This window comes from Mus musculus, chromosome 14 (genome assembly GCF_000001635.26).
Source record: "Mus musculus strain C57BL/6J chromosome 14, GRCm38.p6 C57BL/6J".
NCBI lineage: Eukaryota > Metazoa > Chordata > Mammalia > Rodentia > Muridae > Mus > Mus musculus.
The window spans coordinates 15,000,527-15,028,509 of NC_000080.6; the positions used below are offsets into that span (position 1 = coordinate 15,000,527).

General features: G+C 41.5%; 1 protein-coding gene and 1 long non-coding RNA gene across 6 annotated transcripts in view; one reads left to right on the forward strand and one right to left on the reverse strand.

The window, feature by feature from the left end:
* Nek10 (NIMA (never in mitosis gene a)- related kinase 10) overlaps nucleotides 1-11,533 on the forward strand; it is a 208,480-nt gene extending 196,947 nt beyond the window's left edge. For 3 of the 5 annotated variants that reach the window (XM_006518092.2, XM_011244771.1, XM_017316165.1), the window contains 3 exons: nucleotides 486-538; nucleotides 619-674; nucleotides 6,110-11,533. In XM_006518092.2, coding sequence (XP_006518155.1) covers nucleotides 486-538; nucleotides 619-674; nucleotides 6,110-6,167 — 167 coding nt within the window. In that variant the 3' untranslated portion in view covers nucleotides 6,168-11,533. The remainder of the gene's footprint in view (nucleotides 1-485; nucleotides 539-618; nucleotides 675-6,109) is intronic. The other 2 variants (XR_382965.2, NM_001195229.1) reach the window with 2 other exon arrangements.
* On the reverse strand, nucleotides 11,090-26,871 carry Gm46441. The gene is made up of 3 exons (XR_001781174.2): nucleotides 26,723-26,871; nucleotides 15,642-15,749; nucleotides 11,090-11,151 (listed from the first exon to the last, which is right to left on the reverse strand). It is a non-coding gene; the product is annotated as a predicted gene, 46441 (long non-coding RNA).
* Nucleotides 26,872-27,983: the final 1,112 nt, after the last annotated feature.

The window sequence follows — 27,983 nt, forward strand, 5'->3', positions numbered from 1 at the left end:
TGTGTGCAGGTGCTATGTGTCGGGAATCACCTTGACACACATCCCCTTACCTTCCTTGCCCTTGGCCAGTTTTCACTAAGCATTGTTCCTAAGTCTTTGTTCATTGCTTTGTATATGGCCTTACCTGGAGCAGCCAAACATGGAAGAGAAGCAAGGCCAAGACATTTTGGAATTCACTTACTGTTAATAAAATCTATTTTTATGTGTGTGTGCACATGTAAGTTTGTGTGTATGTGTGTGTGTGTGTGTGTGTGTGTGTGTGTGTGTGTAGGTCAGAGACAACATTTAGGAGTCCAGGGAGGGATCAAATTCAGGTCACCAAGCTTATGACCTGCTCAGCCATCCCTCTGGCCCTGGAATTTGCTTTTGAGACTTTATAGTTAAGAAGTAGACCATATTCACTGCTGTTGAAATATTAATTACCAGTAACATATAAGTAAAAAGTCATGAAGCAAAGGTTGATGTCTGTAACTGCCATGTTTCAGGTTCACCCAGCAGCTTTGAAGTGGAAGAGGGAGTCACATATGAGCAGATGCAGGTAGAGTTTCCAAAGGCCCTGCATGCTTTTACTTGTATTGCTTGTAATCCTGTATTAACTAGACTGTCTGTCGATTGCAGACTGTGATTGAAGAAGTCCTAGAGGAAAGTGGCTATTACAACTTTACAACTAAGAGGTGAGATCCAAGGTTTACTCTCAAATGTGAAAGATGAATTGAGGTACACTTGGCCATTAGATACGCTTTCTCCATCCTTGACACCTGAAAGCTGCATTTCTACAAATTAATTACAGACACCGTTATATGTGCTTTGAGTAGATACAGACATGGGGGGAACAAGTGTTGCCCAGATTCCACGGAGACATCACACTGTGCTCTACAGTGAAGCAAGAGGTTACTGCATAGCAGCCATTGGCTGCTCATACCATAATCTGAGATAGTCGGAGACAGTGGGAAAGCATTTCTGGGCTGGTTGGTTTTTACTGGACCATTCTAGAAGAACTGGCAGCTCATGTATCCATTGTTTTCATAGCCAAGCAGAGCCTACTCTGGTGAATTTAAGATTAAATTATCTGATAAATTTAAATCCAGTTTGGAAGTCCTGTAGTTTTACTATTAGGCAAAGTGATGGCACAATAACTTGAATGCACTTGTTTTTTTGAGAGGTAGTTCTGGGAAATAATGACAAAGATGATGACATTAGTAAGATTTCACTGTCAAGCAAATTTCCATATTGTGTATCTCAGTCTTGTGCCACGAGACCTCTCCGAGAAGCATCGTCAACAGTGTGCCTTGAGTTTTCCCATTGAAAGGGAGAAAGCTGGAGTAGTAGAATCTTCCAGCTTCATGCTGATTCTGGCCTTTCCTTAGCATGGACAAAGAAATGAGTAAATACCAGACAAGTTCAATGGAAAAGAAGTCAGGCAGGCCCTGCCATTTAGGGACTGGCCAGCATGTGTGGAAGTACTTTGCATGGACGAGTATGTATGGGCTATGGTAGTAACAGTTCACAGAGTTTGTCCTGTGTTCCCAAGCTGTCTATGTCTAGCATGTACCCCACATGCTCAGGGTTGTTTTAGGATATGCAGTCCTTCTGGGTCTGCTCCCCCAAGCACGCTTCTCTTGGGGGAAGAACACACTTCCGACTGCAGTCAGGAAAGCTACTTTGTGTTAGCTTTCTAAATTATCCTGGTAGTGTTCCTTAAGGACAGCTAGTAGCCTGGAAAATGAGGACTCAAGATTGCCTTGCAAAGGTCATTACAGAGAAATTACATTCTTCTTTGAGCTCAATTTAGTCTCTTGCTTTTCTCTTCCTGCTGCCATTCCAGCGAGCCTTTCTTATGAATCACACATGAGATTATTCAACCACTTGCTCTTTTGGTTTGATAACATTTCTAAAATACAATCTTTGCAAATTTAGCACTGCTTGTGATTTGGGACTGTAGAGTCAAGATGAATAATCTTCATCTTGCAAGGCTGATAGATATCATCATCCTTCAGGTGCTCTTCTCCAAGCATCCCTGTAGGGATATTTGCATTCTCACTGCTCTGCCCCAGTGCTGGGTACACACGCTTTCTGTGCCTGGTGTGCATGTCTCTGTTCTTGACTTTCACCATCTTATTATATATAATATAATATAATATAATATAATATAATATAATTTATATATATTATATATATATCAAGTGCTCTTGGCTTGAAGTCGTGGGGCAGAAATTGTCATTGTACAACTGTTGTCACTGTGTGTGTATTTCCACAGAGGCTCAGGAACAAGGGAAGCAAATAGCTTCACATTCTTGTAGAAAAATAGAAAACTCTATCAATGAAAAATTAGGTGTGTGTGTTTATAGAGCCTTAATGCTTGACATTATTGGTTTATTTAATTGTACTTCTCTATTTTCATCTGTGACTAAATATAAACCATGCAATCTAAGCTAGAAACATAGCAGATCATAGCTTACTGATGCAGTGATTGTCCAGGTGATCTGTGCATGAGAGAGAGAGAGAGAGAGAGAGAGAGAGAGAGAGAGAGAGAGAGAGAGAGAGAGAGAGAGAGTCTTAAATTGTAAATGTGGGACTGAGAAGGCAGCTCAGTTGGAAAGTGAGTATGAGGACCATGCCCCCCCCCCCCACACACACACACACTCATGCCAAAAATAACTAAAACAGGCACAGGGACTGGAGAGATGGCTCAGTGATTAAGAACATTGGCTACTCTTCTAAAAGACTTGGTCAATTACCAGCACCCACATGGTGGATCACAACTGGCTGTAATTCCATTTCAGGGCATTCAACAACCTCTTTTGGCCTTCCTGGGCACCAGGCATGCAAGTGTTACACAAAAATACAGGAAGGCAGAATGCCTGTAGACATAAAATACTTTGTTTTAAAATACAAAATTTAGAGATAAGAAGAAAAGAGAAGTAGAAAAACAGGTGTGGTCATATGTGCTTGTAATCTCAGCACTTATTCCCTAGGCTCACTGGAAAATCAGCCTAACCAGTAATTCCAGGCCAGGGAGACCCTGATTAAAAAAAAAGGGAAGGGGGGGGGATATGGTGTCCTGGGAAACAACATTTAAGGTTGACATCTGACTTTCACATGCGTGCACAGACACACACACACACACACACACACACACACACACACACACACACACGGAGAGGGGGAGGGAAGGAGAGAGATTATTAATATAATAGAGTTCTTACATAATTCTCTACAAATAATGCTAAATTTGAGATCATTTAAAAATGATTACAGGTTTAATACTTTTGAGTGTGCTTGGTGTGAGTGTGGTGGGGAAATAAAGGTTTTTGAGAAAATCAGAGGACAGCTTTCAGGAGACAGTTCTTCTCCATTTGGCCATTTCTATTCTGAAATCAACCTAAGAAGCATGGCTTATCCATCTCCCCTAGGCTGTTTGGATTTTTCACCTGACTGTGCCTGCTTGCTTGTTTGCTTCCTTCCCTTCCTTCCCTTCCTTCCTTCCTTCCTTCCTTCCTTCCTTCCTTCCTTCCTTCCTTCCTTCCTTCCTTCCTTTCTTCTTTTTATGGTATTTAAATGACTTCTTGAATTTTATTTTATTTTATTTTATTTTATTTTATTTTATTGTATTTTATTTTATTTTATGTATTTATTTTTTAAATTAGGTATTTTCCTCGTTTACATTTCCAATGCTATCCCAAAAGTCCCCCATACCCATACCCACGTCCCCAATCCCCTACCCACCCACTCCCCCTATTTGGCCCTGGCGTTCCCCTGTAAGGGACATATAAAGTTTGCAAGTCCAAAGGGCCTCTCTTCCCAGTGATGGCCGACTAGGCCATCTTCTGCTACATATGCAGCTAGAAACACGAGCTCTGGGGGTACTGGTTAGTTCATATTGTTGTTCCACCTACAGAGTTGCAGACCCCTTTAGCTCCTTGGGTACTTTCTCTAGATTCTCCATTGGGGTCCCTGTGTTCCATCCAATAGCTGACTGTGATCATCCACTTCTGTGTTTGCCAGGCCCCGGCATAGCCTCACAAGAGACAGCTATATCAGGGTCCTTTCAGCAAAATACTGCTGGTATATGCAATGGTGTCAGCATTTGGAGGCTGATTATGGGATGGATCCCCGGGTGTGGCAGTGTCTAAATGGTCAATCCTTTCATCTCAGCTCCAAACTTTGTCTCTGTAACTCCTTCCATGGGTGTCTTGTTCCCAATTTTAAGAAGGGGCAAAGTGTCTACACTTTGGTCTTCGTTCTTCTTGAGTTTCATGTGTTTTGCAACTTGTATCTTGTATCTTGGGTATCCTAAGTTTCTGGGCTAATATCCACTTACCAGTGAGTACATATCATGTGAGTTCTTCTGTGATTGGGTTACCTCACTCAGGATGATGCCCTCCAGGTCCATCCATTTGCCTAGGAACTTCATAAATTCATTGTTTTTAACAACTGAGTAGTACTTCATTGTGTAAATGTACCACATTTTCTGTATCCATTCCTCTGTTGAGGGACATCTGGGTTCTTTCCAGCTTCTGGCTATTATAAATAAGGCTACTATGAACATAGTGGAGCATGTGTCCTTCTTACCGGTTGGAACATCTTCTGGATATATGCCTAGGAGAGGTATTGTGGGATCCTCCGGTAGTACTACATCCAATTTTCTGAGGGACCGTCAGATTGATTTCCAGAGTGGTTGTACAAGCTTGCAATCCCACCAACAATGGAGGAGTGTTCCTCTTTCTCCAAATCCTCATCAGCATCTGCTGTCACCTGAATTTTTGATTTTAGCCATTCTGACTCGCATGAGGTGGGATCTCAGGGTTGTTTTGATTTGCATTTCCCTGATGATTATGGATGCTGAACATTTTTTCAGGTGCTTCTCAGCCATTAGGTATTCCTCAGGTGAGAATTCTTTGTTTAGCTCTGAGCCCGATTTTTTAATGGGGTTATTTGGTTTTCTTGAGTCCACCTTTTTGAATTCTTTATATATATTGTATATTAGTCCCCTATCTGATTTAGGATTGGTAAAGATCCTTCCCAATCTGTTTGTGGCCTTTTTGTCTTATTGACAGTGTCTTTTGCCTTATAGAAGCTTTGCAATTTTATGAGGTCCCATTTGTAATTCTCGACCTTACAGCACAAGCCATTGCTGTTCTATTCAGGAATTTTTCCCCTGTGCCCATATCTTCGAGGCTTTTCCCCACTTTCCCCTCTATAAGTTTCACTGTCTGTGGTTTTATGTGGAGTTCCTTGATCCACTTAGATTTGACCTTAGTACAAGGAGATAGGAATGGATCAATTCGCATTCTTCTACCTGATAACTGCCAGTTGTGCCAGCACCATTTGTTGAAAATACTGTCTTTTTTTCCACTGGATGGTTTTATGTCCCTTGTCAAAGATCAAGTGACCATAGGTGTGTGGGTTCATTTCTGTGTCTTTAATTCTATTCCATTGGTCTACTTGTCTGTTTCTATACCAGTACCATGCAGTTTTTTATCACAATTGCTCTGTAGTAAAGCTTTAGGTCAGGCATGGTGATTCCACCAGAGGTTCTTTTATCCTTGAGAAGACTTTTTGCTATCCTAGGTTTTTTGTTATTCCAGATGAATTTGCAGATTGCTCTTTCTAATTCGTTGAAGAATTGAGTTGGTATTTTGATGGGGATTGCATTGAACCTGTAGATTGCTTTTGGCAAGATAGCCATTTTTACTATATTGATCCTGCCAATCCATGAGCATGGGCGATCTTTCCATTTTGTCATGATATACCAAGTAGAAGATACATATATAGAAGCAACACTGAGAAGCATATATATAGAAGCTAAAAACAATGTGCATCAGATTGGCTTGTCTTGCTCTGTTTGTTCAGACTGATGAATCTGTGATATAGGTAAAATGAACATAGACATTCATGTAGCATACATTACTTTGGATGGCATTGATTTTCCATTGTGAAGAATCACTGGTTTTCATTAGGTTTAGAACTTAAGAAAAATCCTGTTATTAACAAGTTTCAGCAAAAGATCAGAGCTCTCTGAGAGCTCCCATTTTATGAGTTACTTTATTGTGGTTTATTTATTATGCCTGTTTGCTTTGTGACTCTATGGACCTGTTTCTATTTCTAGATCTTCTAGGTGTCACTCTTTTCCATGGGTGACCAAGAGCTACACAGCCAAAAGATGAGAGCCCTGCATTGGAAAAAATGGAGTTTCCCAGTCAAGTTCAAGTTCCGGTGGGCTTCAACTGTGACATGACAGCAAGATGCCCAGAACAGCACAGGAAAGAGCCATGATGCTGCCGGAGTGTTCTTATAGTCCTGTGGAGGTGTGAGGCAACCCCAGTGCTGGGCTCTATTCCCAGTGTGCATTGCATGCACAATAACAGGCTATCAGTGTACTTCTGGGAGAAAACATGGCAAAATGGCTACCAGGACTGGGGTGGAGTGGCAGCAGCACAGAATTTCCCTAGAGGTTAAATGACTTATATTTTTCAAAGGAACATTTTATACTCAAGATAGCTGGAACTATGCTTAAAAGTATGTTGTCTTCCATGTACACAGAATAGTTTTAGATAAAATAATTACAGGACCCTGTGCAACATATTAGGTATTCCATTGGGTTCCCATTTTTTAATCTTAAAAGAAATTCAGAACATGGTAGTTTATAAATTAAATGACTGGTTCTCTCTGATCCACTTGGGTGCTAGAGGTTCTGAAACATGACACAGTGTAGACAGTATTTGTAACCTTGCACACAAGTTTTCGAGTTTGAATACCCAGATCGCACCTAGACTAGTAAAGTCTATTGCTATACAATATGTGTATATGGCATATGTCCAGTGATGGAGGGAGGCTTGCTTAGGCTGGTGCTTGCTGCTAATCAAGCTTGCTGTGTTTCTAAAACACATTAAAGAAGCTATAGACTATGAAAGAGATAACAGTTCTTATTCTAGACCTTACTGAATCACCTGTGTGTAAGACAAACATTTATTTTTTGAGGACTTCCCAAAAGTTATACACTAAAATATAAATTCCTTCTTTATTCACTGAGATGGCCCAAAGAGAAATCAGAATGTCAATCCTAGGGGTTAGAATAGCATCCCATCTCTATGCAGAGTGGATTTACTAGGGCACTGGCCTCAAATTCCTCCTCTTCAACAGGCTTCTGATAACTCCAGTGCAGCACCAACTCAAACTCTACATGGTCCCACTTCAGGAACAACACATTGCATGTAATTAGCAAGTTTAACTTCCCATTGGTTTTTGTTGTCTTTAATTACATTACTGTATTTTAGCATGATTGAATAGTACAATAATATTGGCCATCGTTAGAACACAGTATAACCTTCCTGAATAGTATACCAATTACTTAATGTGAAGTCATACTATTTCTTAGAATTGGTGTGTTTGACATTTAAACCACACTTCTGTCCTCCTTGATCACACACTAACTGATGCCTTTGAGGGTTACTAGTGATTTTTTTTTTGTCTTTAAGCCAAGGTGACAACTAAAATACCTGTAATTTTAAATATTAAATACATTCATGAAACAACTCAATTTCAGCTTTCAAAACAATTCCATCCATATATAAATTTCACTGAATTATTATTGATTTACTGAAGCAATGCTTTATTTCTGTCTGCATAGTCATTGTTTAGCTCATCTGATATGTTGCAGGAGGCAGAGCCCTAGAGGGACATAGGCTTGAGTCATGACAGAAACCTTTCATAGAATGCACTAAGCTGTGGGGTGAATGCTCAGAGAGACAAATTCTTTCTCAAATAACAATTCATATACTTATAAAATAATGGCATCTGTTGCCTTGATAAAGAAAAAAATTTTATTGAGGTATTTTTTTAAATGAGTGCAGTGAAAATGTGAAAGAGATAGTTTCTCTGTACCTCTTCTGGGCCATAGGAGTGGTATTTATTATAGAACAATTAGCAAAATTGTAAAATTAATACAATAAGCCAACAAATACCCTTGTTACAGCTGCTCAGGCTCAGCTGTGCAGTAGCTGGTGGATTCCCCTTGAGTCCCTATTCCCTGAACTTCCATCCTCCCATCTCTGTGGCCAAGGAGGCCTTATCCTCCATGTCAGCACTGTCTAAGGAAGCCCTGTAATGCAGCCATTCTCCCACAGTGAAGTTAGCCTTCGAAAGTGCTCATTCTGTGACCTTCACACAGGAACAAGAACAGTCATTTCATCTTGATCAGTGGAATTGTCTTTATTGCAAAGAAGTGGCTATTTGAGACTAACATGCTTCATAATTTCTTCTTCGTTGCATTTACATTTTTCTTTTTGTCTTGTATAATTTTTAATGATTTGTTGTACAGTGAAATCCTGTGAATTGTTGAATCTATCTCACTTTCAGTGACAAAATATTGTATAGGGTAGAATTTGAATTAATCTCTTCAGATAACTTTTGATGCACAAATGTTTCGGCTAATTATGTTTTGACCCAGCAGCTCTTTCTGTTTATCTGTACTTGAAACTTCAATTCATTTCTTAAACGCACAACGCTCCATTCTCAGGGAACCGGTTACAGCAAAGACATTTCTTGCTGTATTTTTTTTTTTCTTGTCTTGTGACAGATGTGCAGTCTTTATGGGAATAAGTAGTGACAAGCAGACAGACACAGTTGTTAGAAGAATTTCAGAAACATACACACGCATGAATGCATGCACATTGCGGGGCACTGCTATGAAGTTTATGCAAGTTCAGGTCTTCCTACATAAGTGCCACCTGAGACTCATTACATGTAATGCATTTAATGCTCAGGGACAAACAGGGAACTGGATGATTAGATGTGATTCCACTGATATCACCACCAAGTCACCACTTATGTTTGAGATTTGTGAAGGCAATAATATTGACTAGTCCACTCTATCAGTATTAATAAGCATAGAACATATATATACCCCCTTTTAATCTCTCGTTCTCTCTAGAATTACCTAAGTGAACATGATGTGATCCTTTAGAAATGCCCACATCTTATGTATGTGTGTAAAGATACAAAGAATTGATGTGAAGCAACTTTTATTGTTCACTTCCTACTTTTTGAAAATGTTGGTTTCCATGAGTACCAGAATCACCTGCCAGACAGTGCAAGGTCACCTGAGTAAGACAGCGTCTCAGCATCCAAAGCATGCAGCAGCAAATGGAAACTGAAGACTACCACACCCTGACCTTAATCCTGTGTGAAATTCTGTCTGAACATTAAATTCTTTATGATCAAGACCTGGATGAGATACATATATGTTTGTTGCCTTTCAGATTGTGTTAATGTCCTTTGGTATAAGGCTTTGAATAAGTTGTTTTTATGGTTACAATGTTCTGCTAGCACATGCCACTTTTAGATGCAGATAAACCCACTTGGACACTAACTCATGTGTCTCAAGGAAGCAACTTTATGAAGAGACGTTCATTAACTTGCATGTGGCAAATGTGGCTGTTAGGACTGCACTGCTGATTTTTTTGAGATTTTAAGAGGGACAGGGAAGATTTTGCAAATTTGATGAGGTGACAGGTGGATATTTCTAGCTTATGCATCCTCTGGGCAATAGTCATTTGCAAAAGTGAGGATGGAATACTCTGAAGTCCCAGCAGGCTCTTCATGTGGGAAGTCTGCTGGACTTCACATCTGTGCAGCATTTGGCTGATTATATTGGGATGCGTAAGTTTGGTTCATATTGTAAAAATGAGTTCATCTTAGTTTAAAGTGGGCTACTATGTTTCTGAAAGCAAGATGGTGTTCCCCTTCCTTTCACTATATTCCGTGAAGCCAGCTCTGCTCTGCCTATTATTGTTAGAAACAAGAAAAACACATGAACAATGTGGCTGCTACATGAGCTCTTCCAGGTAGCCTGTTTCCCCTGAGCAAGGGGTTTAATCATTATGGAAAATAATGTCTAGATGCCACGTTGATGACCAGCAGGGAAGATGGCTGCTTGGAATTGATATGGTGAGGTCACTGGTGAACACTTGATTAAGTATTGGAAAACATGCCAAGAAAGAACTGTCCCCTGAAACAAAGAGAGTCTCTACCAGAAACAATGATCTGAGGAAGGCAATGCTTAAGGACCTGTCACTGCTTAGCCATTCAATGAAGACCCCTTATTGAATGTATTATCCCACCATTTAGCTCTATATGCTGAATGCCATTGGAGCCAAGGTTGTAAGAAAGAATTTAAGACATGGAAGTGCTATTAGGTTTTAGCTAAATTCCTAACATTCCCTGTCATGTTTGCCTCACAGGATTTGAGCTCCATGTTATGACAGAACATAGTGCTTGTGGGGACCCAGAACTTCTGCCTTTTAAAGCTGACAGATTTTCCAAGGAAGTTAAGTCAACTCCCAGACACAATCTTGCTTTCAGTAGATGGAGGGCACAAAAATCCCAGGGCAGGGCATCACCCAGAGGTAGAGCAGTCGATCAGAAGCTCAAGTACTTTCTACTGTTGGGTCTACTGGGAATAGCAGCTGGGCCCAGTCCCAGCAAGCTGGCCTCTCAGACATCAGCAGAGCTCCATTAAAGTCTCATGACATGCAAGTGGATCCTCAGAGCAGATCCCCGTGAGGCATAGAGGGAGGCATTGAGCTCCATGTAGAGCTGCTGCTGCTGTCTTTGATGCTAGGGATTGAGCCCAGAGCATAGCACATAGTAAACAAGCACTCTGTTGCTAAACAAGAAACAGGCCCCAAAGCAGCAGTTTTATCTGCCTGTAAGTCAACATGGCTGCCTCCCCGGGGCCTTGTTTTCTTCCCCATCTTCCTACTTAGGCTCATTTTGTATGACAATAAAATTTTTTACAAAACAATTTGTGAAGAATTTGAATGGGTAGATGCGAGGATGTGTGAATATGATTGCTGAGTGTGATTGGGCAAGGGACACTGCAGATATTTTCATGATTTGCCTGCATGGTGACTAGCTGTGGAAAGATTCCATTGTTTTCTTCCTTCAAACTGGGAAACAGAAATCATTTGAAGAAAAATCATTTCAGTGTTTTGCTTGCTGACATTTAGCAGGTACGATCTGAATTGAAAGGCTTTCTGACTTCTGTGGTTTCCAGTGGTGATTCCGTGAAGATCAAAGAGTGGTGCTGTCCTCTGAGAGGAAGCGGAGCCTCTGTTTTTTCTCCAGCAGTGCAGTTATTTCTAGATGTGCCTGAAACAGACAAGAATCCTCCCAATGTGCCTTCTCCTTGGTTCCTGAGCTAGGATATTGTTTTGTCCTAGCACCTTCCATTCAGGTCGCCCATGTTTTGCAGATCATCAGTGCCCTCATCCCTACCACAGAAGGGGGCCTGCATTTTAGGGGGACACAAAGGCAGCAAGTGTATCTGTTGGCTGCTCCCCAAAGCTCTCTGTGAACACAATGAGTCTCTAACACAACCACACAGTCATAGCCTGAAAAAGAGAAAGAGATGCCTCTATAGAAGATTCACCCGAAAGATGAAAGAGTATGTTATTTTTTCTGCTATTGTGTAAATGAGCTTTGTAAAATGCTGACAAAAATAAAAATGTATTTTCAAATTACTGGAAAACAATTTCTCTTTTGCCAAGAGTAAGTGGTCACTTCTTAACTTTTCCATTCTCTCCTTTTGTATTTTAAATCTCTTCCTCCACCTCCCTCCTCCCCCATGTCCTTTTCTCTTTTCCCCCTCCCCTCTCCCCATTTCATTCTGAGACCATTTTACTAGCTGGATCCAGTTGACACGGATCTTGTAACATATTCCAAACGCTCCACTCCAGCGTTCCCATTGATGATATTACAGATGTGCACCACCACATAATTCTACCTAAGGAGCCACATATATCTGTAAACTCTGGGCTATAATTGGTGGGTTCTTGCAATAAATATCCATTGATATAAATATTGTATAAGGGCTGGCAGGTGAGCTAGCCACCAAGCCAGACCCCAGAAAACTCTTGGTGGAAAGAAACAAGGACCCACAGTTCTCTCATCCCTTCTCCTCTGGGTGTCCCCAGAATTATCTGTCCAGCACCCGGATGTAGTTTTATGACAACAACAAGAACTAAAGAAAGAATGGATGACTACTTTGTCAAGTTTCAGAGTGTGTCAGGCTCTCCCTATTCCCTCTGAACCAAGCAGATCTCATGCTTGAAGCCAGCGTGAGTGTGGAAATATGGATTAAGTGCTGATGGCTCCATAGCATTGCTATAAACTGAGCACTCTGGAGCAACACTGCACTATGGTTTTTAGGACCCTAAATACAGCTCAGCTAATCTTCTGTTAAGTGTCTCATTGCTGGAATCAAGTGCTGACTGGAGTCAGGGCTCTACCTGCCAAACTTGGGTATTCTAAGTTTCTGGGCTAATATCCACTTATCAGTGAGTGTATATCATGTGTGTTCTTTTGTGACTGGGTTACCTCACTCAGGATATCCTCCAGATCCATCCATTTGCCTAAGAATTTCAAAAATTCATTGTTTTTAACAGCTGAATAGTATTCCATTGTGTAAATGTACCACATTTTTTGTATCCATTACTCTGTTGAGGGACATCTGGGTTCTTTCCAGCTTCTGGCTATTATAAATAAGGCTGCTATAAACATAGTGGAGCATGTATCCTTATTACAAGTTGAAACATCTTCTGCGTATATTCCTAGGAGAGGTATCTTTGCCACCCATTTTCTTCCACCCTTTCAACCCTCTAACACTAGATAGGAGAGAAAAACAGATAGAAAGGACAGGAAAGAGATCCCTGAATAAAGTCAGGGGGTCAGAAGGGGCGATGTTATTTTTAGACTACTTCCTGCTGATTATGGGTGTCTAGTTCCTTGGGGCATGTTTGATCTTCATCATCACAATATCTAATTTCTTGTTGTTTCTTCTTTGTACACGACTACTTAACAAACATGGCCACTATCATCACTACCACCACCACCACTCAACTAACCAACAACTAACCAATAAACTATTCTACCTCTTGGGGCCCTAGCATTTATATGCTTGGGAAAAGTCCCTAGAATTCCAAATGTTACATAATCACAAAAAGTATCAAGCAAGAAGCAAATCATCCTGAGCTTTCCTGGACAAACAGAAGCCGCCTCACACCCCACACCTGGCACGGAGATAAAGACATAGACTATTCTGTGTTTTTCAAAGAAATAAAAACTCCAAAATTGTCACTACAGACACCCTATTCTGGCAAGACTCGTTTCTCATATGTTGCGGGGTAGAAGCTTTTGAAAATGAGATTAAATGCTAAAGAACATCTCATTAAGCAACTTTGGCCTAGTCCCTAAAATCATTCCTGCTGTAAATTATTTTTCCTTGCTCTCTGGAATAGGTTGTCTTCTCAATTTAAATAGCATGGGGAAATTATCACTTCTGTTCAGCTAGAGTGTGACAGAAAATTAGAAGCACATCAAGATTAACATCAGGAAAGAAAGTTTTCTGAGGTAGATGGAACCCTTCCTAACATGGCACCCTCTAAGAAACATAGCATGATCAAAAACAAAGAAAACGAACAAAGACAACAACAAAACAAAAACAACAAACAAAACAAAACAGCACCCCACCAAAACAAGACAAAAACTAACAAAATAAGCATAAGAAAAAACCACCAAGAAATACAAAATGAGGACAGTGGACGGGATGAGTGTAAAAGACCACACACCGGTGTGCCTAACTGCTTTGGGGGCTCTTTCCTCTGTTCACTAGCACGTTTCCATTCTTGGGAGTGTTTCTCCTTTTTCTAATAAGCTAGCCATTTGGCTATTTCTATTCCACAATCAACCTAAGAAGCATGGCTTATCCATCTCCCCCAGGCTGTTTGGATTTTCACCTGACTGTGCCTGCTTGCTTGTTTTGCTTCCTTTTCTTTCTTTCTCTCTTTCTTCTTCCTTCCTTCCTTCCTTCCTTCCTTCCTTCCTTCCTTCCTTCCTTCCTTCCTTCCTTCCTTCCTTTCTTTCTTTCTTTCTTTCTTTCTTTCTTTCTTTCTTTTCTTTCTTTCTCTCTCTCTCCTTCTTTCTTTCTTCCTCTCTCTCTCTCTTTCTTTCCTTCCTTTCTTTCTTCCTCTCTCTCTTTCTCTCTCTTTCCTTCTTCCTTCCTTCCTTCCTTCCTTCCTTCCTTTCTTCCTTTCTTTCTTTCTTTCTTTCTTTCTTTCTTTCTTTCTTTCTTTCTTTCTTTCTCTCTCTCTCTCTCTCTCTCTCTCTCTCCTTCCTTCCTTCCTTCCTTCCTTCCTTCCTTCCTTCCTTCCTTTCTTTCTTTCTTTCTTTCTTTCTTTCTTTCTTTCTTTCTTTCTTTCTTTCTTTCTTTCTTTCTTTCTTCCTAGTAAAACATGTCCTTGAGCATCTTTCTAAGTCTGTTTCTAAATTATTTTATTGATGGTACTGAAATGCCCCAAAGGGAACCTCAGCTTTCTTTCAATTTAAACTGCCATGATCTTTACATCTGCTGGGGTCATTCATGGAAAACATGCATGACGCATGTCCACAGTTTAACAGCTGTAGAGAACAACTGGGGATGGGGAACAACTTTCTGAGTTAACAGCTGCTGGACACATAGTTTTGATGTTCTGACTTTTTAACCCCTAGAGTGTGTTAGACATACCATAGCAGAAAGAGCTCTAAGACAACTAATGTTTCTGATGTATTAATAATAATAATATATTGTGGATATACCCATATAGCACAACAGGCCAAGGCGGTTCCATGTGAGAGAGGTTTATTGTGAGGGAGAGACGAAAGGAGTGGCAGGGGGAGCGGAAGGGGAGAGAAGAAAGAGAGGAAAGAAAAAGAGATCGAGGAGGGGTGTTCTCCTTATTTATATGGAAAGTGATGTAACACAACTAAGGGTGGGAGGTGAGCTAAGTGGGTTCTGGGATATGGTGGTAGTTGGCTTGGCAACGTAGGTCATGGGTCACTTTGTTAGCACCTAGGTATGGAATGTCCTGGTACTAACAGTTTCTGTGTCTTATACCAGCATTCAGGGAGCATTCAGAGAGAGGCCTTGTGAGACTTCACTATACAAGTTCAGAAATGTGTGGAGTATCTCTTCAGTGTAAAAGAACCCAGAGGGTCAGAAAGAGACTCTCAGCTATTAGAAAGATATAAAAAAAGAGGTCCTGCTTGACACAAGAATGCACTAGGCTGGGCTTCTTTCATGACTTCTTTAGCACATTCAGTGTGTGCTATGCCCTGTCACAATGCAGCTCTTTCAGCTTCTGATCTGGAAGACAGTGTCAAAACAGAATATTGTAAGCATGCCTCTGCTACTGAGCCATTAGAATAATTTCTCTTCAGAGTGCCATTTTTTAGAGTAATGTAATGTAACCATTTCTATTTTTTCATTCTCCCTACTCTAAAGAAAGATGGATATAAATGGGCAGATGATAGTGATACTCCTGCTGCCTGGAGCAGGTTTAGGTCTGCACTGTTATTGCTTTTTAAGGCTTTGTTTTCAGCCTGGTGTGGTGGTGCACACACACAAGAAACTCTGAAATACCAGACCAAGAGCTACCTGGTGACACCTTCTCTCAAAACATACAGTGACAGCTGCTGTCTAGCCTCACACTTTCCACTTGTCAGTAGAACATGGGCATCTTATATATCAAGGAAATCATCTACATCTCACTCCAGCAAACTACAGCCCAAGGATGGAAGCTCTCCCAGTGAGAACACAGTCTTACCTGTTCTTATACCTCTGACTGCTTTTGAGCCACAATGGCAGGACTGAAGAGTTGCAACAGAAAACCCACCTTGATATCTTGTCAGCTTTGCCATTGTTCAGTCTGTCCCTATGGAGAAATAATTACATTGTTTCACTTTGAATTTGCTTACATTGTATTTGCAAGAGACTCAGGACAGAACACCTTTATCAGTGTTTACATCTTTTTTTTTTTTTTTTCTTCCAGGACAGCTCATACCTTGGTGCTTTCTCAGACCACCAAGGGTACTGACAGATTTTTTTTCCATACTTTTTCCAAGACTTCTCTGTTCTTTTTTTTTAATTAGGTATTTTCTTCATTTACATTTCAAATGCTATCTCGAAAGTTCCCTATACTCTTCCACGCCCTGCTCTCCTACCCACCCACTCCCACTTCTTGGCCCTGGTGTTCCCCTGTACTGGGGCATATAAAGTTTACAAGACCAAGGGGCCTCTCTTCCAAACGATGGCCAACTAGGCCATTTTCTGCTACATATGCAGCTAGAGACACGAGCGAGCTCTGGGGGAACTGGTTAGTTCATATTATTGTTCCACCTATAGAGTTGCAGACCCCTTCAGCTCCTTGGGTACTTTCTCTAGGTCCTCCATTGAGGGTCCTGTGTTCCATCCAATAGCTGACTATGAGCATCCACTTCTGTGTTTGCCAGGCACTGGCATAGCCTCACAAGAGACAGCTATATCAGGGTCCTTTCAGAAAAATCTTGCTGACATATGCAATAGTGTCTGCATTTGGTGGCTGATTATGGGATGAAACCCCAGGTGGGGCGTCTCTGGATGGTCCATCCTTTCCTCTCAGCTCCAAACTTGGTCTCTGTAACTCCTTCCATGGGTGGTTTGTTCCCAATTCTAAGAAGGGCTGAAGTGTCCACACTTTGGTCTTCATTCTTCTTGAGTTTCATGTGTTTTGCAAATTGTATCTTCTATATTCTAAGATTCTGGGCTAATATTCATTTATCAGTGAGTACATATCATGTGAGTTCTTTTGTGATTGACTTACCTTACTCAGGATGATACCCTCCAGATCCATCCATTTGCCTAAGAATTTCATAAATTCATTGTTTTTAATTGCTGAGTAGTATTCCATTGTGTAAATGTACCACATTTTCTGTATCCATTACTCTGTTGAGGGACATCTGGGTTCTTTCCAGCTTCTGGCTATTATAAATAAGGCTGCTATGAACATAGTGGAGCATGTGTCCTTATTACCAGTTGGAACATCTTCTGGATATATGCCCAGGAGAGGTATTGCGGGATCCTCCAGTAATACTATTTCCAGTTTTCTGAGGAACCATCAGACTGATTTCCAGAGTAGTTGTACAAGCTTGCAATCCCACCAACAATGGAGGGGTGTTCCTCTTTCTCCAAATCCTCATCAGCATCTGCTGTCACCTGAATTTTTGATCTTAGCCATTCTGACTGGCATGAGGTGGAATCTCAGGGTGGTTTTGATTTGCATTTCCCTGATGATTAAGGATGCTGAACATTTTTTTCAGGTGCTTCTCAGCCATTCGGTATTCCTCAGGTGAGAATTCTTTGTTTAGCTCTGAGCCCTATTTTTAGTGGGGTTATTTGGTTTTCTTGAGTCCACCTTCTTGAGTTCTTTATATATATTGGATATTAGTCCCCTATCTGATTTAGGATAGGTAAAGATCCTTTCCCAATCTGCTGGTGGCCTTCTTGTCTTATTGATAGTGTCTTTTGTCTTACAGAAGCTTTGTAATTTTATGAGGTCCCATTTGTCGAATCTTGATCTTACAGCACAAGCCATTGCTGTTCTATTCAGGAATTTTTCCCCTGTGCCCATATCTTTGAGGCTTTTCCCCACTTTCCCCTCTATAAGTTTCACTGTCTCTGGTTTTATGTGGAGTTCCTTGATCCACTTAGATTTGACCTTAGTACAAGGAGATAGGAATGGATCAATTCGAGTTCTTCTACATGATAACCACCAGTTGTGCCAGCACCATTTGTTGAAAATGCTGTCTTTTATCCACTGGATGGTTTTAGCTCCCTTGTCAAAGATCAAGTGACCATAGGTGTGTGGGTTCATTTCTGGGTCTTCAATTCTATTCCATTGGTCTACTTGTCTGTTGCTATACCAGTACCATGCAGTTTTTTATCACAATTGCTCTGTAGTACAGCTTTAGGTTGGGCATGGTGATTCCCGCAGAGGTTCTTTTATCATTGAGAAGAGTTTTTGCTATCCTAGTTTTTTTGCTATTCCAGATGAATTTGCAGATTGCCCTTTCTAAGTTGTTGAAGAATGGATTTGGAATTTTGATGGGGATTGTATTGAATCTGTAGATTGCTTTTGGCAAGATAGCCATTTTTACTATATTGATCCTGCCAATCTATGAGCATGGGTGGATCTTTCCATCTTATAAGATCTTCTTTGATTTCTTTCTTCAGAGACTTGAAGTTCTTATCATGCAGAACTTTCTCTTCCTTAGTTAGAGTCATGCCAAGGTATTTTATAATATTTGTGACTATTGTGAAGGGTGTTGTTCTCCTAATTTCTTTCTCAGCTTGTTTATCTTGTATGTAGAGAAAGGCCATTGACTTGTTTGAGTTAATTTTATATCCAGCTACTGCACTGAAGCTGTTTATCAGGTTTAGGTGTTCTCTGGTGGGATTTTTAGGTCACTTATATATAATGTCATATCATCTGCAAATAGTGATATTTTGACTTCTTCCTTTCCAATTTGTATCCCCTTGATCTCCTTTTGTTGTCGAATTGCTCTGGCTAGGACTTCAAGTACTATATTGAATAGGTAGTTCCTTGTCTAGTCCTTGATTTTAGTGGGATTGCTTCCAGCTTCTCACCATTTACTTTGATGTTGGCTACTGGTTTGCTGTAGATTGCTTTTATCATGTTTAGGTATTGGCCTTGAATTCCTGATCTTTTCAAGACTTTTACCATGAATGGGTGTTGGATTTTGTCAAATGTTTTCTCCGCATCTAATGAGATGATCATGTGGTTTTTGTCTTTGAGTTTGTTTATATAGTGGATTAAGTTGATAGATTTCTGCATATTATACCATCCCTGCTTCCCTGGAATGAATCTTTGTGGGAAGCCATTGCGGACTCCCTGGCCAGCCGGATGGAAATCTGTGCCAGGCAGTAAACTGCTTTACACGCCCATATTTGGTGGATGGCTCGTCCTTAATCCCTGATTGGCTGAGCAAGCCTGCCTGGTGAGGTGATGTGACCTGTGGTGATTGGTGGGGGCGTGGTTGTGGTTGGAGTGGGAAAAAAAAACCTTGTAACCAGAGAGTTGGGGGATTTGAAGAGAGAAGCTGCCTGAGTAAACTGCTTTAAGAAGAACTGGTGGTTGCGTTTTTCTGGCTGGCCGAGTTGGACGCGACAAGTGGTGCTGAAACCTGGGACCGACTCCCCCACCGAAGAGGTTCAGAACTTTCTGCACTCAGGGTCTGTCGACAGGATGTGTATGGTAACTCACCATCCTGGGGTTGGGATTAGGCTCTCTGTAAAGAGACAATTAGGCTCTCTGTAAAGAGACAATTAGGCTCTTGGTAAGAGACAATTAGGTTCTCGGTAAAGAGACAATTAGGCTCTCGGTAAAGAGACAATTAGGCTCTCGGTAAAGAGACAATTAGGCTCTCAGTAAAGAGACAATAAGGCTCTCAGTAAAGAGACAATAAGAATCTCGGTAAAGAGACAATAAGGCTCTCGGTAAGAGACAATAAAGCTCTCTGGCTCTGGAGACGAGAAAGTGAAAGTAAGATGGTAGTGAAAGTAAGAGGGTAATAGGGACAGTCTATGGATTACTTTCTTTTTCTAGCCATTTGGGTAACTTTGGTTTAAGGACTGGCCAAAAGGATGGCCGATTCAGGAGTCAGAACAAATATTACCAGGCCTGGGCTATGCAAAAAGCCCAGACATAAGTGCCAGGGTGCTCCCTTGGAAAGATAAGGAAGGGCATGATGGGATGTTTCAACCATATGTGCTTGAGCTGCCCATTCCCTTATGGGGTAGGGATTTGTTGAAAATAGTGTCCTATTTATGAGCAAGGATCGTCCCTACGGCCATTTGGCCTCAAAAGATACAGTTGAGGGTTGATTCCTTGCATACTTTAAATGATTTTCAGAAATTGTTAGGTGATATCAATTGGATTTGGCCCTATTTGAAGATCCCAAATGTTAAATTAAAACCTCTGTTTCAAATTTTAGAAGGAGACTCAGAGTTAAGTTCCAAAAAGGAATTAACACCTGAGTCTAGAAAGGCCCTTACCCTAGTGGAAGAATTGATTAAAGCCCAGCTTCAGCGTTGTAGAGAAGGGTTACCCATCATTTTGATAATATTACCTACTGAGTTGCAACCCACAGGATTATTGTGGCAAGAAGGCCCATTGTTATGGATCCATTCCAAAATATCTGCTGGGAGGACATTAGATCATTATCCTACAACAGTGGCTTCTTTAGCTTTGATTGGAATTCATCATTGTTTACAATTTTTTGGTATAAAACCCAGCTCTATTGTAATCCCTTATGATGGGTATCAGCAAAAGGTCCTAACAGCAGATATTGATGAATGGGCTATTTTAGCCTTTATTAATGAGGGCCCATTTGATAATCATTATCCCAAACATCCGTTAATGACCTTTTTAAAGGAATATCCAGTCATTTTCCCTCAAGTGGTGAGGAAAACACCCATTAAGGATGCAGTTAACGTGTTTACTGATGGATCAAAAACCGGTTGTGGAGTATATATGGTAGAGGGGAAAGATCCTGTGGTCAGGCTGTATTATCCCTGTACTCCAGGGTACAGATGGTGGAAATACAAATAATTATTGAGGTCATTAAGGATTGTGATTTTCCTTTTAATCTAATTTCAGATTCACAATATGTAGTTAATTTAGTTTTATCCCTAGAAGTGGCTGGCCAAATAAAAGCTCATAGTACCATCCAAGCCTTGGCCTTACAATTACAGAAGTTACTGTGGGAAAGAGGCCAACCATTATATATTGGACATGACCATGCCCATAGTGGGCTTCCAGGACCCTTAAGTAGGGGAAATGGTATTGTGGATAATTGTACTCGTATGGAGTTCATAGTTTTAGCATCCCCTATGGAGTTAGCCTCACAATTTCATTCTAAATTTCATGTTAATGCTAAAACTCTGCAGAGAAAATTTGGAATCTCTAGAGCACAAGCTCGGGATGTAGTCACTACCTGTGGATGTTGCTTTGAGTTTCAACACCCGCCTTTTTATGGAGGGAATCCTACAGGATTGCTCCCTCTACAGGTGTGGCAGATGGATGTGACACATTTTTCAGAATTTGGCAAATTGAAATACGTTCATGTATCCATTGACACATGTTCAGGTATAGTTTATGCATCTCCCATGGCAGGAAAAAAGGCCTCCCATGTTATACAGCATTGTTTGGAGGCCTGGGCAGCTTGGGGTAAACCCCAACAACTTAAAACAGACAATGGCCCTGCATATACTGCCAAAACCCTGGTGTCTTTTTGTCAACAGATGGAAGTACAAGTTAAACACGGCCTGCCATATAATCCTCAAGGCCAAGGAATCATTGAATGAGCACATAGATCCTTAAAAGAATTACTAATAAAACAAAAAGGGGGAATATGCTATGGCCATACCACAAAGATCAGACTCTCCTAAGCTCTTTTTACCTTAAATTTTTTGCAATTGGATAAGGAAGGTCGCTCTGCTGCTGAACGACATGCTAATACCAGCCCCAGTAAACTGGGGTATGCTAAATGGAAGGATGTGCTTACAGGATCATGGAATGGTCCGGATCCCGTGTTGGCCTGGGCGAGAGGGTCTGTTTGCATGTTTCCACAGAATCGCGCAGAGCCAGTGTGGGTTCCAGACTGTCAAAATGAAGAAGCTGACCTTGCTGGTGATGAGCATGTGTCTGCCCCTGATGGGTGCAGAACCCAGATGGGGGATACTGTCGGTGTTTAAATTGGACTGCAAATTTTGATGGCAAGATGAATGAGCTTCGGTCGGCGATTGTCACCATGAATTCTACCCGAGTGGATCCTGGCTTGGCATTGGGAAAGAATGGACTGGGATAGGTGCCCTCACTGTGACCCTTGTTTTGGCATGCATGTTGTGTGTGTGCTGTATGTGTTGGTTGCAGAATGCCCAGGTCTGCACTGCCGCCATGGTGGTGCAAGCTTTTGCCGCAGTGGAAGCAGGGTAGTCACCTCAGATTTGGCTTGCTGCCATGAAGAATAAACAATGAAACCATCGCTCCTTAGGGTTGTCAGGCTAAGCACTGCACAGAGGTTAGTCTGGAAGCTGTTTGACAATCTCTGGGATCTTCATCCACAGAGCTTGCTTCAAAAGAATATAAAAGGGGGAATTGTGGGAAGCCATTCCGGACTCCCTGGCCAGCCGGATGGAAATCTGTGCCAGGCAGTAAACTGCTTTACACGCCCATATTTGGTGGATGGCTCACCCTTAATCCCTGATTGGCTGAGCAAGCCTGCCTGGTGAGGTGATGTGACCTGTGGTGATTGGTGGGGGTGTGCGTGGTTGTGGCTGGAGTGGGAAAAAAACAGTTGTAACCAGAGAGTTGGGGAATTTGAAGAGAGAAGCTGCCTGAGTAAACTGCTTTAAGGAGAACCGGTGGTTGTGTTTTTCTTGCTGGCCGAGTTGGATGAGACAAAACTTACTTGGTCAGGATGGATGGTTGTTATTATGTGTTCTTGGATTCGGTTAGCGAGAATTTTATTGAGTATTTTTGAATTGATTTTCATGAGGGAAATTTGTTTGAAGTTCTCTATCTTTGTTGGGTCTTTCTGTGGTTTAGGTATCAGAGTAATTGTGGCTTCATAGAATGAATTGGGTAGAGTACCTTCTGATTCTATTTTGTAGAATAGTTTGAGAAGGACTGGAAATAGGTCTTCTTTGAAGGACTGATAGAACTCTGCACTAAACCCATCTGATCTTGGACTTATTTTGGTTGGGAGACAATTAATGACTGCTTATATTTCTTTGGGGGATATAGGACTGTTTAGGTCATTAATCTGATACTGATTTAAATTTCTTACCTGGTATCTGTCTAGATATTTGTCCATTTCATTCAGGTTTTCTAGTTTTGTTGAGTATAGCCTTTTGTAGAAGAATCTGATGGTATTTTGGATTTCTTCAGGATCTATTGTTTTGTCTCCCTTTTCATTTCTGATTTTGTTAATTATGATGCTGTCCCTGTGCCCTCTAGTGAGTCTGGCTAAGGGGTTATCTATCTTGTTGATTTTCTCAAAGAACTAGCTACTTGTTTCGTTGATTCTTTGAGTAGTTCTTCTTGTTTCCACTTTGTTGATTTCGCCCATGAATTTGATTATTTCCTGCCATCTACTCCTTCTGGGTGAATTTGCTTCCTTTTGTTCTAGAGCTTTTAGGTGTGTTGTCAAGCTGTTAGTGTGTGCTCTCTCTAGTTTCTTTTTGGAGGCACTGAGAGCTATGCGTTTTCCTCTTAGAAATGCTTTCATTGGTCCCATAAGTTTGGGTATGTTGTGGCTTCATTTTCATTAAACTCTAAAAAGTCTTTAATTTCTTTCTTTATTTCTTCCTTGACCAAGGTATCATTGAGGAGTGTGTTGTTCAGTTTCCACGTGAATGTTGGCTTTCTATATTTATGTTGTTATTGAAGATCAGCCTTATTCCATAGTGATCTGATAGGATGCATGTGACAATTTCAATATTTTTGTATCTGTTGAGGCCTGTTGTGTCACCAATTAAATGATCAATTTTGGAGAAGCTACCATGAGGCTGAGAAGAAGGTATATCCTTTTTTTTTAGGATAAAATTTTCTGTAGATATCTGTTAAATCTATTTGTTTCATAACTTCTGTTAGTTTCACTGTGTCTCTCTTTAGTTTCTGTTTCCATGATCTGTCCATTGATGAAAGTGGGGTGTTGAAGTCTCCCAGTATTATTATGTGAGTTGCAATGTGTGCTTTGATCTTTACTAAAGTTTCTTTAATGAAATGCTGCCCTTGCATTTGGAGCATAGATATTCAGAATTGAGAGTTCCTCTTGGAAGATTTTACCTTTAATGTGTATAAGTGCCTCTCCTTGTCTTTCTTGATACCTTTAGGTTGAAAGTCAAATTTATTCAATATTATAATGACTACTCCAGCTTGTTTCTTCAGACCGTTTGCTTGGAAAATTGTTTTCCAGCCTTTCACTCTGAGGTAGTGCCTGTCTTTTTCGCTGTGATGGGTTTCCTGTAAGCAGCAAAATGTTGGGTCCTGTTTGTGTAGCCATTCTGTTAGTCTATGTCTTTTTATTGAGGAATTGGGTCCATTGATATTAAGAGATAATAAGGAAAAGTAATTGTTGCTTCCTATTATTTTTGTTGTTAGAGTTGGCATTCTGTTCTTGTGGCTGTCTTCTTTTAGGTTTGTTGAAGGATTACTTTCTTGCTTTTTTTAGGGTGTAGTTTCTGTCCTTGTATTGGTTTTTTTTTCTGTTATTATCCTTTGAAAGGCTGGATTCGTGGACAGATATTGCGTGAATTTGGTTTTGTCATGGAATACTTTGCTTTCTCCATCTATGGTACTTGAGAGTTTGGCTGAGTATAGTAGCCTGGGCTGGCATTTGTGATCTCTTAGTGTCTGTATAACATCTGTCCAGTATCTTGTGGCTTTCATAGTCTCTGGTAGAAGTCTGGTGTAATTCTAATAGGCCTGCCTTTATATGTTACTTTACCTTTTTCCCTTACTGCTTTTAATATTCTATCTTTATTTAGTGCATTTGTTGTTCTGATTATTATGTGTCAGGAGGACTTTCTTTGCTGGTCCAGTCTATTTGGAGTTCTGTACGTTCTTGAATGTTCATGGGCATCTCTTTCTTTAGGTTTGGTAAGTTTTCTTCTATAATTTTGTTGAAGATATTTGCTGGCCCTTTAAGTTGAAAATCTTCATCCTCATCTACTCCTATTATCCGTAGGTTTGGTCTTCTCATTTTGTCCTGCATTTCCTGGATATTTTGAGTTAGGATCCTTTTGCATTTTGTATTTTCTTTAATTGTTGTGCCCATGTTCTCTATGGAATCTTCTGCACCTGAGATTCTCTCTTCCATCTCTTGTATACCGTTGCTGATGCTCACATCTATGGTTCCCGATTTCTTTCCTAGGGTTTCTATCTCCAGCGTTGACTCACTTTGTGTTTTCTTTATTTTGTCTACTTCCACTTTTAGGTCTTGTATGGTTTTGTTCAATTCCATCACCTGTTTGGTTGTGTTTTCCTATTTTTCTTTAAGGACTTCTACCTCTTTAGCAGTGTTCTCCTGTATTTCTTTAAGTGAGTTATTAAAGTCCTTCTTGATGTCCTCTACCATCATCATGACATTGCTTTTAAATCTGGGTCTAGCTTTTCGGGTGTGTTGGTGTATCCAGGACTGGCTTGGTTGGAAGTGCTGGGTTCTGATGATGGTGAGTGGTCTTGGTTTCTGTTAGTAAGATTCTTATGTTTGCCTTTTGCCATCTGGTAATCTCTGGAGTTAGTTGTTATAGTTGTCTCTGTTTGGAGCTTGTTCCTCCCATGATTCTGTTAGCCTCGGTCAGCAGACCTGGGAGACCAGCTTTCTCCTGAGTTTTAGTGGTCAGAGTACTCTCTGCCAGAAAGCTCTTCTCTTGCAGGGAAGGTGTACATATATCGGGCATTTGGACCTGCCTCCTGGCCCAAGATGAAGGCCCTTAATGAGGTCTGTCCCAGAAGCTGTGTAGGTTCTGTATTCCACACTCTCACCTGGGCAGACTAGTCTCTGAGGGATCCAGGAATCAAGATGGCTCCCCCAGGTGCTCTGGCAAAGCCCTCCCAGGCAGGGAGAACACCTCTCCTCTGGCAGGGAAGGTGCTCTGTTGTCTGGAGACCGAAATGGGGTCTGCCTCAAAAGCTGTGTTGCTTTTGCCTGTCCCAGAAGCTGTGTAGCTTCTGTAGTCCACACTCTCACCTGTGCAGACTAGTCTCTGAGGGATCCAGGAATCCCAGTGTTTACATCTTTATCTTCCACAGGGACACACTAAAAGGAGGAGACGTCACAGAGCTAAATCAATCAATCTTTCTTTCTTTCTTTCTTTCTTTCTTCCTTCCTTCCTTCCTTCCTTCCTCCCTCCCTCCCTCCCTCCCTCCCCCCCTCTCTTTCTTTCTTCCTGGTACTAACTGAAATGGTTAGTTCTTGCTCAATTCTCTTTCTTTTACAAGGCTAAGTTCAAACAGCAGGAGTGCCTTGAACCACACAGAGCCCTGTGGGCAGCTTGGTACTAGGTGAGTTTGAATACCGAGCTCACACTAGCAACCTTAGGAACCGTGGGACAAAGATCCAGGTGTTCTAAGTCCCCATGGTTCTGTTTTCTAGTCCAGTTTCTACCACGGTCCTCATGGAAACAATTTTATATCATTCTTTCTTTACTTTTCTTTCTTTTTATATTTTTTTAGTTAGATATTTTATTTATTTACATTTCAAATGTTATCCCCTTTCCCAGTTTACCCTCTATAAACCCCTTATCCCATCCTCTTACTCTGCTTCTATGGGGGGGCTCCCCCCACCCACCCATTCCCACCTCACCAGCCTAGTATTCCTCTACACTGGGGCAATACGCCTTCACAGGCCCAAGGGCCTCCCCTCCCATTGATGCCAGATAAGGCCCCTTCAGCTCTCTCCATCTGTATTAGTTAGGGTTTTACTGCTGTGAACAGACACCATGACCAAGGCAAGTCTTATAAAAAACAACATTTAGTTGGGGCTGGCTTACAGATTCAGAAGTTCAGTACATTACCATCAAGGTGGGGAGCATGACAGTATCCAGGCAGGCATGGTGCAGGAGGAGCTGAGAGTTCTACATCTTCATCCAAAGGCTGCTAGTGGAACACTGACTTTCAGGAAATTGGGGTGAGGATCTTAAGCCCACACCCACAGTGACACACCTACTCCAACCAGGCCACACCTATTCCAACAAGGCCACACCTTCAAATGGTACCACTCCCTGGTCCAAGAATAGACAAACCATCACACCATCCTTCCCCTAGCTCCTCCATTGGGGTACCTGTGCTCAATCTGATGGTTGGCTGAGAGCATCCATGTCTGTATTGGTCAGGATCCTGCAGAACCACTCATGAGACAGCTGAATCAGGCTCCTGTAAGCAAGCACTTCTTGGCATCATCAATAGTGTCTGGGTATGGTGTCTGCATGTGGGATGGATCACCAGGTGGGGCAGTCTCTGGATGTCCTTTCCTTCAGTCTTTGCTCTACTCTTTGTCCCTGTATTTCCTTTAGACAGGAGAAATTCTGGGTTAAAATTTTGGAGATGGATGAGTGGCCCCATCCCTCAATGTGGCGGGGGATGGGGGGGAGTGTGCATTCCTAACTTCTGGATATGGTCTTCACAGATTCTCGCTCCCCCTTTTGGGGTATTTCAGCAAATGTCATTCCTGTGGGGTCCTGGGAAGCTCTTGCTTTCCTGGCATCTGGAACTTTCTTTTTGCTACCCCCAGTTCCTTATCCCCCATTGCTACACACCTCTGTTCAGTTTCCTGATCCTCTCTTCCATCTTCTCCCATACCTGATTCTTCTGCTCTCCCCCTCCCACTTCTTTTCCTTCCAAGTCCCTCCCAACCTCTACTTCCCTTGATCATTTTTTGTAACCTCCCCCACCCCTCAGCCTGAAACCTGTTTGCTCAGGTTTCACTGTTTGCATCAGGGTGGAGCTTGCCGCTCAATTGTTCTGCCACACCCACTGCTGGAGCCTGCCGCCTTGCTGTTCTGGAGCCATATACATGGTCACCCTGCACTGGACCCCAGAATTATTTGGCGGGAATTAACCCTTTCCCCCTGCTTCATAACTCGGTGCACGGATTAGTAAAATTGAGCTTTGATCAGAATCTGATTTGACTTAGCTCCGTTCTTTCTTCCGTCCGTCTAGTTCCTTTCTTTCAGCTCGAGCTGCCATCTCAGTCATACCATTCCTCACGAGCCACTGGTTGGCCTGCAACAGTTTGGCGCCCAAACAGGGATCTGAAGAATGGCAGAAGGATGCTGAGAGAATGCTGTCTGTGTGGAGCTCCATGGGACAAGCAAATGGTGTTCATATTGGGCACCAGAGCATTTTTTAAAAGTGTTGCTGAGGGTGCGGTATGATACAAACTAAGCTTGAATCGGCACTAACCCAACTCTGGTTCTGCTTTGGTCAGCAGCATATTAATCGGAACTAGAAACTGGAATCAGGTGGTTGTCCGCAGCTTTTAGGAGCTGTTTCAGGCGGGAGAAGGTAGGGTTTAAAGTTATGGATCAGGCGGTTGTCCATAGT